The sequence below is a fragment of the Dryobates pubescens genome, chromosome 3 (assembly GCF_014839835.1).
Source record: "Dryobates pubescens isolate bDryPub1 chromosome 3, bDryPub1.pri, whole genome shotgun sequence".
NCBI lineage: Eukaryota > Metazoa > Chordata > Aves > Piciformes > Picidae > Dryobates > Dryobates pubescens.
The window spans coordinates 45800832-45816272 of record NC_071614.1 but is presented as its reverse complement, the minus strand read 5'-3'; the positions used below and the strand labels follow the sequence as shown (position 1 = coordinate 45816272).

Genomic DNA, 15441 nt, shown 5'->3' with positions numbered 1-15441 from the left:
CACAATGGGACTACAGTTTTGTGACCGTTTGAGATGATGTTTAAAGTATCTATTGTGTTTCAAGGCTCTGATTGTGTAATTGTGGTGCAGGCAAGCTGCCTGGTGAGATACAGAAAGGAATACAGGACTAGGTTTAAGAAAATGTCTTCATCTTCTGACGAGTGTTTTCTCAAAAGAAATTCTTATGGAAATCCAACAAAGGAAATTCAGTGCCCAGTGTTAAGTAAGAAGAGACTTGGTGTTCTATAGCTACAGTTTATATATTAAAACCAAAAAAACCAAACCCCTGCCCTAACCACCCCACCACCCCCTCCCAAACCCAGCCCACAATAAAAAAGTGCCTGCTTTTCAACCTCAGCAATGCAATTTCGAATGTTGCTCTCATTTTAAGGATGCTGTGTTCTCCAGCTTCAATTTGCGTGTTGAGGCTTTAGACCACTGTTGCTGGCCTGCGATCCATCTCTGCTTCCAGCTTCACCATCTGCTGCATCTCCTTTGCCTGCAATCCAAAATAACCGCATGAAGCACTGCATTAGACCTTTTGTTCAAAGTGAAGCACATATTTTATATGATAGTCTGCGGGAAATACAGGCAAAACACACTTAAGATATATGTAACAACATCATGTTTTCTCCCCCCAGTGTCATTCTGGTTTCATAATCAGATGTAGTTCTTATGTCTACAGATTCTTGGGAAATATTTTTGATCGTATTCCAAGACTCATGGGTTGAAGTATATGGTAAAATGGAGAAGCTCTAATTTTGGGGAATAAAACTAGGCACATGCCAATTAAACTGTTTGTCCTGATAGGAAATGTCTGTGGGAATGTATGCTGTGAGGTGTCACTGCCTGAAGCGTTTATGGAGTTCCACGTATGATCTGGGCTTGTTTATTTCATAAAGACAAGGAACGACAAAAATCCATCAGTGTAACATCTGCCTTGCCCTAGGTGGGATTTTAAAATAATTTGTTCATAATATAAAGATAAAAATCTCCGTCTGGCCTAGATATCCTTATGATTCCAAATACGGTGTTTCCACCTCAGGACCAGACTACTACTATGTGCTCCATGGGATAACACAAGATGACACACAATGAATCCATCTGAAACTATACCCAAATTCATTGTGCAGAATACACCAACAAACGTATGCCAGATCTCGCTATAAACTCAGCATGCCTTGGGCTTTGCCAACAGAGTTAAAGTGCTGTATATAAATGCAAATTGGCCTGGGAATCCTCTGCTTGGAGAGCTTTTTTAATTCCCTGTCTCTCTCTCCCTTTGTGTCTCACAGATGAGCACACACACACTCACACACACATTTACCAAAGCTGCACTTTGGTTTTGAACTCTGCAGTTTAAAGTAACAGGGAGTCGGTATCCCTGTATTTTTTGCTGAGGGCTCTCAATCTGGGAAGGTTTTTAAATCCATAACTCAAAGGACTCACAGTAAGTTGATCCAGAGGGCAAGCTAACCCCATCTATCTTTACAATCAAGCTTCTGAGGATTAGGACAGGTTCTGGGAGTCGCAAACCAAGAAGTATTTTCTTTGGTTTAACTGCTCTGCATCCATCATGCAGGGAAGAATGGTTACAGGCTTTGATTTACATGAAGTATATTTCCCCAAAAGTAGTAAATCTTGATTTGAAACGAAACTTTGCTACACAAGCTCCTGCTTAAGGAGTCACCTATCCTAGATGCGCATACATATTTGCATATATGTACATAGGTATAGAACTAAAAAGATGCACAGCTGCTCATTTTGCAAGGTAAATGTACATTTGTACAGATGTGATATACATGCCTTCTTGAACAACCTGCCCCTGCACTTTCATAATCATCATCTTGGGGGGAAAAAAGTAATTATGATAAAGCAAAGCAACTGTCATAAATATGATTAAAAATTAATCAACGTTCTCTATTTAAATGAGTTAGAAGCTTGAAAGTAATGAAGAAATAATTTTAACATGAAAATATGGAAACATAATAAATGAATCAATATGTACAACCTCTTCTGAAATGTTGGCTGGATTTTGCCTGTGTGTGAAATGAAATTCCAGATAAAACAAACCCCTGTCATCATTTCTTAGTGACTCACCCATTTCACGTTTAAGGCTTATGACTGAACTACTGGCACAGAGTGTCCTATAAATACTCTGCATGCCAATGTATGGCATATGAAATTATTTGAGAGAGAACCTGGCTTCAAAGAACACATTAGCATAGGAACAGGATACCCCTCTGCAAGTCTGAGGCTGGTTCAGACAGTGCCTTCTGATGTGAATACATAAGCACCGCATTTGAAGACGAGCCTTCTGGAAGGCAGTGTGGAAGCTACAGTGAATTCATAAAGTAAGTGGCAGCTAATGGACTCAAGCTTTCAAGATGCTTGCTTTCTAGAGAGATTTAAGACAGGTTAAGAACCACATACAGTAAAAAAATGATTTAAAAAATTATCTTACCCTAAACAATGTTTTATGTCCTTTTTTTCCCTCATTCTAAAACTGTCAGACTCAGTGGTGCAAAATTTTATCTGGCTATTCAAGAAAGTAGTTGAGATCATGTAATACTGCACAACTGGATGTTCAAACCTAATGTAACTATTTTCCTTGGTATGAGAGGGGTTAATAGAGATCTCTTGCAAGAAACAGTTATCTAGGTAGCCACAGCAGTACAGCCACTTGTTAAGTATAATTGACATACCTTGTCATGTGTTGGGTTTTGAAGTGAATTTGAAGCACGGGAAGCCTCTCTTCTTTAGGCACTGAAAAGCTATTTCTAGTCAGCTATTCTAGAGTTTGCTATTCGTAGTGTGGAATAGCTTATTTTCTTACCAGACTTATGTATGTGGATACCCTTTGTGTGACTATCAGTATTAGCAGTTAATCATATATATGTTAACACTAAAACAGTCTAAGCTCAAAAGACACTTCTCGCAGACGACAGCTAACGTATGATACAAGTTAATCTTCAGATATTTCCTCTGCACATCACTGTTCATCTGCATCTGAATTTGAGATGCTGAAGCGCAAAATACTGTTAATACTATGTCAGGCTCAAATACCTGTGTGCAAGCAAGATTAATGTTGTGTTCACTGTATCCCAATGGTTGCATTTACGAGGAGGGCTCCAACGGTAATGATTTAATTTAGAAGGAAAGCACACTGAAATAATAGTTTGCTTATTATACATCCATCCTACCTTGTGATTGAGACACTGCATGACAGGATTTCAAAAGCTGTTTGTACAAAAATAATAATGTCAAAATTGAGTAATACAGCAAGAAGCAAATTAAATGAATGAAAACTGAAGTGAGATTGAAAAATTAATGCAAGAAAAACATACATAAACAAAATCAAATTTAAATTCATAACAGTTTGTATTGAAGGCTGTTTCAACCCATAATTCTACTTTTCTACACTGTGTATTTGCATGGAAAATATCTTCTTTTGTTTTATCAGGAAAAAACATGTTTTGAAATTCTCATTAAACAAATACCACCTTCATCTTGATCCAACTAGCTTTCATGTATCAGTGGTGTATAATGGTGAAACCAAACCCAGGTGGGGGTTTGCACTAGTGCACTTTTGAGGCTAAAAGGAAGTGGTCAAAACAGCAGGTGTGGAATATATGCTCTGATGGATCAAATTACAGTGAGTTAAAAAGCTGTTAAGGACTACCCCTGTGGTGCAGGCCACCACATGCCCCCATAAAACTGAGAACCAGCACATGAATGATCTTACTCCATTTGATCACTGAAAATTGACTTAATCTCAATACTGAAGTGGAGTATAGCAAGTTCTTGTAGGCTGTTAACATCCCATAGCAGGGGAAGTGGTAACCCCAGGTGAGGGAAGTTTCTCATTTCTAAAAGATGACTCCTTTAGTGACTCATGCTTATTTCCCAGAAATCTCCCTCCCTTTATCATATTATGTTTAAAAGCACAACTATAATTATTCCCTCTTGTCCTTAGGTTTTAAGAAGTGGATCCAAAGCCTTCTGAATACACTGTAAAGAGACCATGAATAACACTTATTTCTGGGTCAAGCTCAATTTTTTGTCAAGTAGCACAGCTGATGGAGTTCTCGGTCACGCTTTCTACAGTGGCACTACAGATCCCCTGTAATCCAATTGCCCCTCCTGCCTTTTGATTGTAGGCAGATAGTGCTTAGGAGCAGACCTAACTGATCTGTTCATGCTGGAAGTTAGAGTATCTATAGAAACCCTGGGAGGAAAAAGACTAGCTATTTTGGTTATTGTTCAGAAAGAAGGTGAAGCCATGGTCACTGGGACTTGGTGGTAGGAATTGCCAGTGATCTTACGTGCTATCAACCCCTAGACCTTAATCAGGCTGCAGCTTTTGGGGCTGTAGGACTCGCTCTTGATAGTGGAAAGACTTGATTTGCATGTACTTTTTCCTTTTCCTTTCCCTCCACAGTATGACTTTTATTAATCTTAAAAGTATCTAACAGAGAATTCAAGTTCTGAACATTTAATAAACAAAGAAGTGTATAACCCTTGAAAACAGTGAGTATTAAATGCACCCCTTCTCTCTCCTCTCAAACTGCTGGGTATATTCCCCTTACAGTTTACATGTGTAAGGGCAGTACTGCAAGTCCATGAAATCACTACAGCTCTGCAGGCTCAACCTTTCAGCAAGGGAACTGCTCAGACACTTAGTGATGCTTCTACCAGAAAGATGATTGGAATCCTCCTTTCCTTGCCAAGTAGTTTTTTCAATTAGAAACACTTAGCTTATAAACTAGCAAAAAATAATACAGCATTTTAATTAGGAAAGAGTGTACTAGTACAGATAAAACTCCCCACGCTACTATACATCTCTAGAATTCAGTCCAAATTAACTGTCTCAGAGTTCACAGATGCTCTGTGCACATTTCACCTCTTCTCCAATCAGTGTTAGAAATTTAAGTTACAACATGAAGGAAACAGTTTTGCTTGAGGTACTTTTTTAGGACTAATTAAAATTATGCTGGCTCTTTTATGACTGTCATATCTAGCTAATGTGTCTGAACAGCTGAAAGGACAGACTCTGGCTAAGCAGTCTAGCTTTCACATGCTGATCTGAAACAAATCAGCAAATCTGCTTCTAGATAATTAAGTCACCTCACTTCCTCACCTGAACTCCCCAGGTAGGTGAGTGACCACAAATAAGGTCATTTTCCCAAGTTCACTAATGCAGATGCATTCTACTCAGCCTGATTCTGATTACTGTTTTCACTAATTTTCTTTTCTTTTAGGCCTTTAAGTCAGTATACCTGCTCATTCTGCTTCTCCAAGATTTCTAAATGCTCGAGTTGAACTTTTTTCAACTGATCCATTTCCTTTGACTGTTTCATTGCCAGCTGTAAACAAGAGAAAATAATGGGGGGAAATGTAGTACACTGTTAACAAGCAAAGTGAAAACTTACTTGAAAAATGTGCATATCTAGACTGTCTTGTCTACAAAACATCACAGGAGGATTATTATATCACCCACGCTTAAGAAAACTATTACTCTAAATCATATTAAATATTACACATACTATATATTACATATATGTATTACATAAAAGTAGCAAATACACAATGAGAAGTAATTTTGTTAATTGAAAATTTTTTCCTCTTATATAGCTATTGCATATTTTACACAACAAATATGTGGAATAAAGCAAGGAGCAAGGGCTGTTTGTTTACAACAGCTGGATCCTCAACACAGAGAAATAAAAATGAATATCCAGAAATAATGCACAGTGACTGAGTCATGGTTATAGTTACCCTTTTTCTCTCTTCCAGGAACTTTTTTGTGTTGCTGCTGTTCAGTTCTCTGACTCGCCTGAAAAAAATGCAAATATTGTCCATGATGGCTCACTGGCAAAAGAAACTCAAAAGCAACAATAGAGAGAATCACAAACTCATCAGGTGTATTTTGGTTTTTGATTATCTGTACTATGTGGGACTACTGGTAAATTGCACACCCTTCTGGCTCTGTACTTTTACATTTACAGGTTTTTTCAAGTACATTGACAGTATGATTGAAGACTTGGGAAAAAAAATTAAGAAAAAGAAAGGGTAAAAAAAAGACCAAAATTGTTATGAATGCAGATTTTCCCCCCCTTACTCAAGAGTGATGGGCAGAACTTAAAAATATTTAATTCATTTTTATATCCTTTACTGCACCCTCCTCTCAATTTATGTTAGTGTATAAAAAGTGCTACTTCTCCTAATAGTGGTAATGGAAAATAATCTCATGATCATAAGTAAAGCTACAGCTCACTAGTGCTATAAAGTTCTTAAAGCTGTTATTTAAGCAAAAAGTATACAATTCATATTTATATGACACACCTAATTGGTAAGAGTCTCTTCCTAAGATGTTTTTCACAAAATACACCAGAAACAGTTCAAAGAGCTGAACTGGACTAATTGCAAAGCCTGAAAACCAGAACTGCATTCAGCCTGGCTTCACATCTGGGAACAGACATATCTCAGTCATTAGTGGAAGTCTTATATTAACTAGGCATAGTTATCAAGGGCTCAGACAACGTTTTCCTGATGAGCTAGGGCTGTGTAACATTCAAGGGACTTAGTTTAGTGGGAACAAGTTCAAGCCTTATGACCAAAATAGCCCAGTGTCAAGGAGGGAATGTTAAAGAGGAAAGAACGTGCCAGATGGCAAGCCCAAAGTGAAGGGGAAACATTTAGGATAAATAGAAGCAGCTTAAAATAGCTATAATGCAGATCAATCCTCCAGCTGGTACTGGCAACTGTCTCTCTGGTCTCTCAAGTCAATTAAGGCTGTCATGTCCAAATGTGCTGTGAATAACCCACTTCTGAAAGTGCAGCAGTGCCCTTGTTTTGCTGTGCCTGGATGCTGACCAAGTCTCCAGTGGCAGCACATAAGGAGGGAGAGAGCTCCAGTTCAGGAGTGGAGAAGCAACATGTGGGTTATCGTGAAGTACATCCCCTGCTTCTTCGCTCCTGTCTTCCATCACCCTCTCCACTGATTACGATCACTTTTAGCACTCCATCTTTCTGCTCCACCTCTCCCCTTTATTATCAATAGATGAGGAAGAATGCTTTTCACTGGCACCACCACCTCTGTTTTTAGTGACCTTGCCTCTCCAGTTAGTCTAATTCCAACTAAAACCAAAACTCAAGACTCTCTATTCAGGTAAGCCCTCTCTTCATTTTAAAAACAACAGCACAACATGCACCTCATTAAAACGTACAGATGTATTTCAGTTCAATAGTGTGATTGTACCTACAAGAGCAGGTCACAGATGATGACTACAAAGAACCTTTTTATTTTGTGGATCAGGCCATTACGTTTATTAAAAGGATAAATACAAGAAAAGCAGTACTTTTCCCTAAGATGGTCATCTGTCTTTGACAGCATTCTTCCCTTCTCAGGAAGGGATATCTGATACTTACCTCTCTCTTTCAGCTTTATTTTTGATAGATTTATCTTGGCTTATGGCTTTGCTGTTCTCCATAGATATTTTAGCCTGGTTGGCCCGCATTTCCTTGCTTTCCCTATGCAAAAATCAAATGAAGTCATTAATGCCTAATAAGCATTGTTGAGGTTGGTTTCCTGCTATTACTCTATGCTGTGATTAATTCTGTCCTTGAAGCATTAAGGAAGAAGAAAGAACAAAGAACAAATAAGGAAAATGCCTTCTTTTGGGTAGACTTTACATGACTTAAGCATTCCAAAATCTCTATTTGTTACAGACAACATAATATGAAAGATCAGTTTTAAACCTTTTTACATTTTGAATATTCCTAGAATGAAACAGCCAAGTACGAGCTACTATTAGCCATTTAAAAACCATGATTTGTCTTTTAAAGCTGCCTAAAAAAAGACTACAAATCCTGTGATGATAACATGAATGCAATATGAGTAGTAATAATAAGTGCTAATTGTGGTATGAGCTGACATACTTCATTTTATGACTTCCACTTTGGGCCTGACTTATGTTTGGTTTCTCCTTCTGGCCCTGGGAACCTTGCAATAAGATAGCTTTAACAAGAGGGTGGTATAGAACAGGGTGCTTTATTTAAAAAGGTGTTGTCAATCTTTTTTTAAGCTTTCTTTCCTCTTGAAAATACTTCAATCATTAAGTTGAAACTTTGTTCCATGACTTACATTTTCCACAGTTTAAACTTTTTTTTTTAGAAATGCAGTGCTTTCTTTTCCTCCAAGAGTTCATAAGGTGAAACATTTCCTAAATGCAGACTTTAAAAGGTGTGGCCATGGATATTGCTAAAAGACAACACATCTATATGCAACTGTCTCTTTATAACATCACTCTGAGCTGCACTGCTGATGGGGCTTTCTGGGTCTGCTGGGTTTTCACTACTTGCAAGAAATAAAAGGTATTATTAACAGATGAAAAAAAAATAATCTTATCTTCCTCAAAATCACCAAGAAGCACTTGTTGGGACCATTCCTTGTTTCTAAACCAGTGCTCATCAAAGATGAAATCAAAGTTTTAGTGTCAGCTCACTGCTCAACTGCCAAGCATTAGGCTTCCTGTTTAGTGTTCAGTTTGGGCAGTACCTGTCAGGCTGGCACCATTAAAGAACACTCTCCCAATCCCACATGGTGGTGATGTCTGTAGCTAGAGTTAACTGGTAGAAGTAGAAAAGCCAACATGATGCTGAAGAAAAGGATTCTGAAAAGCAGGTATGTGAACTGCAATATTAAACTGCTGACCTCCTACTGTATGATACAGACTGCAAGCATGTAAATCTATCCTTGGAATTTATACATATATTTACATAACAAAGTGCATTAACATGTTATTTTGTTAGAAGTATTATCTGAATGACTGTTTGAATGACTACAAAAATCTTCTATTAAAAAAATCCAAGAGACTTTTTTTTCCCTCATGTTATTTTATCTGGAGAGTACATAATGCTTGTGAATAACAACTTCACATCCCCAGTTACTGAAATGCTGCAAGCTCACTACATCCAAGTCAGTGATGCTGACCCAGTCTGGAAAGGCAGGGAGTATGACACCCTGGAGTTCAATATGCCTCAGATTTTTAGTAGTATTCTCCTGTCTTCTGCTTTATTACAAAATGAGCTCAAAGCACAAATTGTAATTGCTTTTGTACTGTGTATGGAGGAGAAGTATCTACCCTACAGCAGATAGAATAGAACAGAATTAACGAGGTTGGAAAACACCTTTGAGATCATCAAGTTCAACCTATCACCCAACACTATTTAATCAACTAAATCATGGCACCAAGCACCCCATCCAGTCTCTTCCTAAACACCTCCAGTGATGGTGACTCCACCACCTCCCCAGGCAGCCCATTCCAATGGCCAATCACTCTTTCTATAAAGAACTTCTTCCTAACATCCAGCCTAAACTTTCCCTGGTGCAGCTTGAAACTGTGTTCTCTTTTTCTGGTACTGGTTTCCTGGGAGAAGAGACCAACCCCCACCTGGCTACAACCTCCCTTCAGGTACTTGTAGACAGCAATAAGGTCTGCCCCGAGCCTCCTCTTCTCCAGGCTAAGCAACCCCAGCTCCCTCAACCTCTCCTCATAGGGCTTGTGCTCCAAACCCCTTATCAGCTTTGTTGCCCTTCTCTGGACAAGTTCCAGCAAGTCAACATCTTTCCTAAACTGAGGGGCCCAGAACTGGGCACAGGACTCAAGGTGTGGCCTAACGACACTCTTCCTGATACAGGCCAGGATGCCAATGGCCCTTATTGGCCACCTGGACACACTGCTAGCTCATGTTCACCCTACTATCAACCAGTACCCCCAGGTCCCTTTCTGCCTGGCTGCTCTCCAGCCACTGTGACCCCAGCCTGTAAGACTGCATGGGGTTGTGGCCAGCAGGAGCAGGGAGGTCATTCTGGTCCTGTACTCAGCACTGGTTAGGCCACACCTTGAGTACTGTCTCCAGTTCTGGGCCCCTTAGTTCTGGGCCTCCTCAGAAGAGAAGGCTCAGGGCAAACCTTATTGCCATCTACAACTACCTGATGGGAGGTTGTAGCCAGATGGGGGTTGGTCTGTTCTCCCAGGAAACCAGCACCAGAACAAGAGGACACAGTGCCAGGGGAGGTTTAGGCTGGATGTTAGGAAGAAGTTCTTCACAGAAAGAGTGATTGGCCATTGGAATGGGCTGTCCAGGGTGGTGGTGGAGTCACCACAACTGGAAGTGTTTAAGAAGAGACTGGATGAGGCACTTGGTGCCATGGTTTAGTTGATTAGATGGTGTTGGACTCCATGATCTCAAAGGTCTTTTCCAACCTGGCTAATTCTATTCTATTTTAAAAGCCTTTTGCTGGGACAATTCTCTGTTGGATGGAAAGCTTGAAGGTTCCAGCATGTCTTCTCTCTGACACAAAGATAAGCTCTTTTTTCATTCAGGAATTAAAAAAATAATTTCAATTCCACCTTCAAAAGTGATTAACTCATTCCTTTCCCCCCATGATTATGTGAAAGACGCTTGAGACAATTACATATGAATATATACATGTACACACACATTTTGCATTCACATGCTTTTAGGCTACTTAGATCATAACATTAAAAGAAGATTGGTTTACTTACTGCCATTTACAACCCTAGGGATAAGATGTGTGTTTAATTTTATTTAATTTCAAATTGGCAAAATGGTTAATTACAAAAGCAACAAGACAGTATTGTCATGCAGTATCCTCTGTATTGCCAGGGATTTTTGTCCATTGTTTTTATGATCTTACTTTGCATGGGCCTTCCTTACAATCACCAGTGCTATACACATAGACAACTACTAGAAACTCCATAGGGTATTAACATATTTAGTACTTCTTGGTTTCCAGCCTCTGAAATGAAGTTCCTGGAGAAAGTCTAAGCACAACCACAGCTGATGCAAACTACCACTCCTGCCTTCAATGAAGTTCAAAAATTCTACACCAGCTAAACAGCCCATTCCTGCGCCTAACTAAACCTTGTGTGATCATGCCTTTTACTGCTTCTATGCATACAGCTCAGTGGTTTTGACAGCAGTACAGTAGTTATCTGTGGCACATTAAGGAACACAAGAAATTAGATCATCATACAAACCAGGCATAAACCGTGCCTTCATTATCAGGTAGTGCTGCCCTGCTCACCTGTCATGTGAAAATTTCAGCTGCTGGGTTTGTTGTTCATGAGCATTAATCAGCAGTTTCTTCAGTAGCTCACATTGTTGGTTCAAGTGTAAATCACGGATTTCTTGCTCTTCGGCACTGTGCGTATTGATCATCTCAGACCACTCTTTAGTGTGCTGTGCCACAATCTCTTTGACCTATGGAGAAGTAACCACAATTTCGCTAGAGGCCCTTAGGCTAGGAGACCAGCTATTACTGCTGCTGCAGATGATGTAAAGACAATCATAAAAAAGATTATAAAGAAGGCAGCTAAACTGTGAAAAGTTACACAACTGAAGTTGCTTCACAGAGCAACAAAGCCACTAAGGACACTACCGTGTATGATAAAACCAGATGTAAACCAACCCCTACTATTAAGGCTCTATTATCTAAAGTGCCCTGAATAAATTTGCTGCATTTATGCTCTTGACTGTACAACTGTTGTTTTAAAACCTCTGCTAACACTGAGTTCATAATGAAATGGTTTCACATTTTTGGTTGCCAAGGAAAACATATCTATTAAAAGTATCAAAATTAACAATAGAAAAACTAGTGAGCAGGATTTCTCTGAGAGCTTAAATACAGCCTTTGCTTTTGTGGAGGCAATTTTACACACACAGTTTACAGAGAAACCCAGTATTTAATGCAGCCTGAATGTGAAGATGGGCTATGTACCTTGGGTTTGTATTAAGTCAGCAGGGGAATCTAACAAATATTCTTCTATTGCTTATCTCCCAACACTCAAAATAATTAAAGTTTTGTAAAGTTCCCAAGAAACACTACAGTATACAAATTGTGTCTCACAATAAACCTATTTTCAGGGAGCCATTTCAACTGCTACTATGACACCTGGGTCATCTTGTTTGAAATCTAAGCTGAATTCTTCAAATAATAAATTGCCAGCACATTGCTCAAAAAGTGAGAGAGCAGTGGTAGCATTTGAGGTGTGGCCCCACATGTGGGCTCTCAATACTGTGGAACACATTCTCCTGCACATGCTGATGATCGTGAAAGAAGAGTGGACCTTAACAGCCCCAGTTTCCATTCTACCCTAGAGAGACTCCTCTGAAGGCCCTCCTATGCAAAGATCAGGTTATATAATAAAGGTGGACTCCTAATGAAAAAAGTGAATAATTCTGTAATGGATCGAGGTGACAACATTTAAGTTAGGACCACATTTATTGCATGCTCCTTGTACTGATGATGCAAAAAGGTGGGCAATTATAAAGAAAGATTTACCACACCAAACACTGTCTGGAGATGCCTCTCATGTCTACAGGGCTTTAAACAACTGGACACTTCAGCTATGTTGTATGAATCTCCTCTCAATAGTGACCTCATTTGGCTTATTAGCCCCCAGGGAGATCTACAGTGGACTTCAGGGGAGCTAAAAGTCATGGCTGGAATTCTTGGGTAAACCCATTTCTTATTTATTTTCAGTGCAAAGTTTCCAGACGAAGTCAATTCAATCCACAATTTGGAGAAAAAAGTACAAGTAGATTCAAAGTCCCAAGTAAGTGGATGCAACTGGGACCCCAGCACAAACACCCACACACTCAGAAAACTGCTACAGTCACAGTGTTATACAGCATTAATACTTTAAAAAGACAAGTAATATTATGTGACCCAGGAAGAAGCAGATCACACCTGTGTATGACATCTTGGCACAGGAGCCAACACCTTACACAGGTCTGTGGCTCAAAATGGCTTCCTGCAGAGAATGCTCTGACTGGCCTCTGCCTCCCTTCAAACATCAACAAAATTGTAGTGGGCACCATGACAGACGTGGCCAAATGTTCTCCTCCACATGTTGCTGCTGTGTGACTCTTCCATACAGTCTGCCATTTTGGACTGGGTTTCAGGCTAATTTGGAGTAATTAATTGCAAGTGCAGGAGATACTACCATATGAGATCTAATTCCCAGTCTCAGTAAAAGCATTTTACATTGCCATAAAAGGACAGGCAGGCATTCCAGTAAACAAGTGTGCTTTTATTTAAAGGTTCCTTATGCTGCAGAGGAAATGCAAAACAATCTCTGTATAAAAGAAGAACCATGACTACTGAAACTGATAAATGTTTAACTAGTGGAAGCTATGGTGAAAGCAAGTATTTTGTGACTTGACCGCAAAGAGTGTTTACACAGCCCAAACATACGCACAGAAACAAAAACTCAAGGGCCTACTGCAAAACACCTGCCTGTGTTCATGGATAGATGTGCTAGCGATGTGCTACTAATTTCAAAATTGGTGTGCAGTCTAAGAAGGAGGTTGCAGCACCTCATAGAACAAGTTTTTCTTGTTTGTGGGGGAGAAAATGAAGTTTTCATTTCAGGTAGAGCAAGACGTAACCCAAAGGGAAGGAGGTGAGGAATTTCCCAAACACCAGTTACATGACCTGAAATACCCAGTTTGACTCAGATTCAGACACCTTAGAGTTCATGACCATTATATCACGTGAAAGCTACTTTTTCTGCATGTCTGTGATACACTTCAAAGTTCAGTGTACATCTCTTCTTCCCTTCAGTTTATTAGCCTCATAGGACTATTTCATTTGCACTGGGCTGTGCTCTTGTCCTACTTTCCACTATTAAGCTAGTGTTACTTATGCAAAGGGATAGGAAAAATAACCATTAGCTAACTCCTCTTTTTCCTGTTTTACAGACTGTGTTTGCAATTCTGTCCTTTCATCTGTTCCTACACTGGACCTAAGAGACAAATTAAAATCTCAATGAGGAACTTTCTTTTGCACAGCATATACGCAAGATGTTTGTTTTGTCACTAAGTTCAAGCAGGAAAACTCTTTGAAGTAATCTTTCTCTTTTTTTTTTAATTTTCATCCTCTTCTTTCTTTATATTGGGATCCACTTCTCAAATGTAGGGGAGCAATTTGCATCTGCAAGGTTAATTGCATGTGATGCACACGTTGGAACATTCAGATCCAATTTAAATATTATATGCCAAATGGGCTGGATGTTTCCTCATGATAGAAGACTTCTGTAGATGAAAAGGTCCCTGGTGCTAAAAGTGTACACACACATAGTGACATAGAGCTGCACTGGAGGACATGAGCTGTAATTAAATGTGAATTATGGTACAATCCCATGTCAAAAATAGTGGGCCAAATGCTGAGAAATATTGAACAACTGTTAATTACTCAAACTCCCACTATATCAATGTAATGAATTCAGAATCTCTGAATTTAATCTAATTTGACCATTCTGTTTCTATGTTTAATTGCACATACCCTCATCTAGGATAAAAGTTAATTTCCCTATGGTCTTAAACACTGTTGTCCAACCTGTTGCTTGCAAATGTTTAAATGATTTCCAGGAATAATCCACACACCACAATTGAAACAAAAGTAGTCTGTAAGAATACTAAACCAGGTACATAATCTGTACAATTTTGAGGGAATCACAGCGACCAAGACATTGAAAAGCTGGAGAAAACCACAGTGGTAGATGATGTGCAGAGGACTTCTTCAGGAATTATCTAACACACAGAGCCCTGGCATTTGAAAGGAGCTTACATTTAAGTCTCCTTTGAAAATGTCATCCTAAAACCTGACACAGGAGTGGACAAAATCAATCTTTTTTCCAAGTATGGATTAAATTGAAGGGAACCCGTTTGAAAGTGGGATTTTGAAAAGGAACAGAGCTCAGAAACTGCACACATCTGAAGACAGGGAAAATGTGAGTCACATGTACTGGAATTAGAAGATTAACAAATGCTTGGGTGTCCCCCATGTACAAATTGCATTTCTTAACTGCAGACTGTGAATGACACAGGTGAGAAGCAGAGAACATAGCAAAGAATTTTCTGTGCAATATAACTTCAAATGAGTTTTGGAGCTTATGTCTGGATACCCTAGGTGATCCTGCTTTGGCAGAGGGGTTGGACCTGATGATCTCTGGAGGTCCCTTCCAACCTCTTATGTACTGGGAGCTAGTGTTCCTCAGAGAGTTTATTTCACTAGGAAATGAATCAATTATCATCTGTCATTAAATTTGCATTTATTTAAGGAAACGGTTCTGGACTTTTCATACAGGAAGGGAATTGAGGGAGATGAGAGAGTACAATAGGTTTTATTTCTGTTTTTTTTTCCTACATCTTTGGCTAAACAAGCAGCAACAAGAAAGAAACCTTTTTAGACTATCAGGATCTTCTTCACATGAAATAATAAAACCAAAGAACAACTGTGGAGAAGATGAAAATTAACTGATTCTAGTCTTAAAGATGTGACTGCTTTTCTTTGTATTTTTTATACTTGTCTGATTCTTTTCACAGGTTTCAGCTTTTACAGTACCT

At 39.1% G+C, this 15441-nt stretch overlaps 1 protein-coding gene across 5 annotated transcripts in view; it reads right to left on the bottom strand.

The window, feature by feature from the left end:
- Positions 1-326: 326 nt before the first annotated feature.
- PLCB4 (phospholipase C beta 4) overlaps positions 327-15441 on the bottom strand; it is a 229744-nt gene continuing 214629 nt past the window's right edge. For 3 of the 5 annotated variants that reach the window (XM_054180088.1, XM_054180090.1, XM_054180089.1), the window contains 6 exons: positions 11117-11292; positions 7432-7533; positions 5779-5836; positions 5280-5366; positions 3204-3240; positions 327-499 (listed from right to left, as the gene is read on the bottom strand). In XM_054180088.1, coding sequence (XP_054036063.1) covers positions 411-499; positions 3204-3240; positions 5280-5366; positions 5779-5836; positions 7432-7533; positions 11117-11292 — 549 coding nt within the window. In that variant the 3' untranslated portion in view covers positions 327-410. The remainder of the gene's footprint in view (positions 500-3203; positions 3241-5279; positions 5367-5778; positions 5837-7431; positions 7534-11116; positions 11293-15441) is intronic. The other 2 variants (XM_054180091.1, XM_054180092.1) reach the window with 1 other exon arrangement.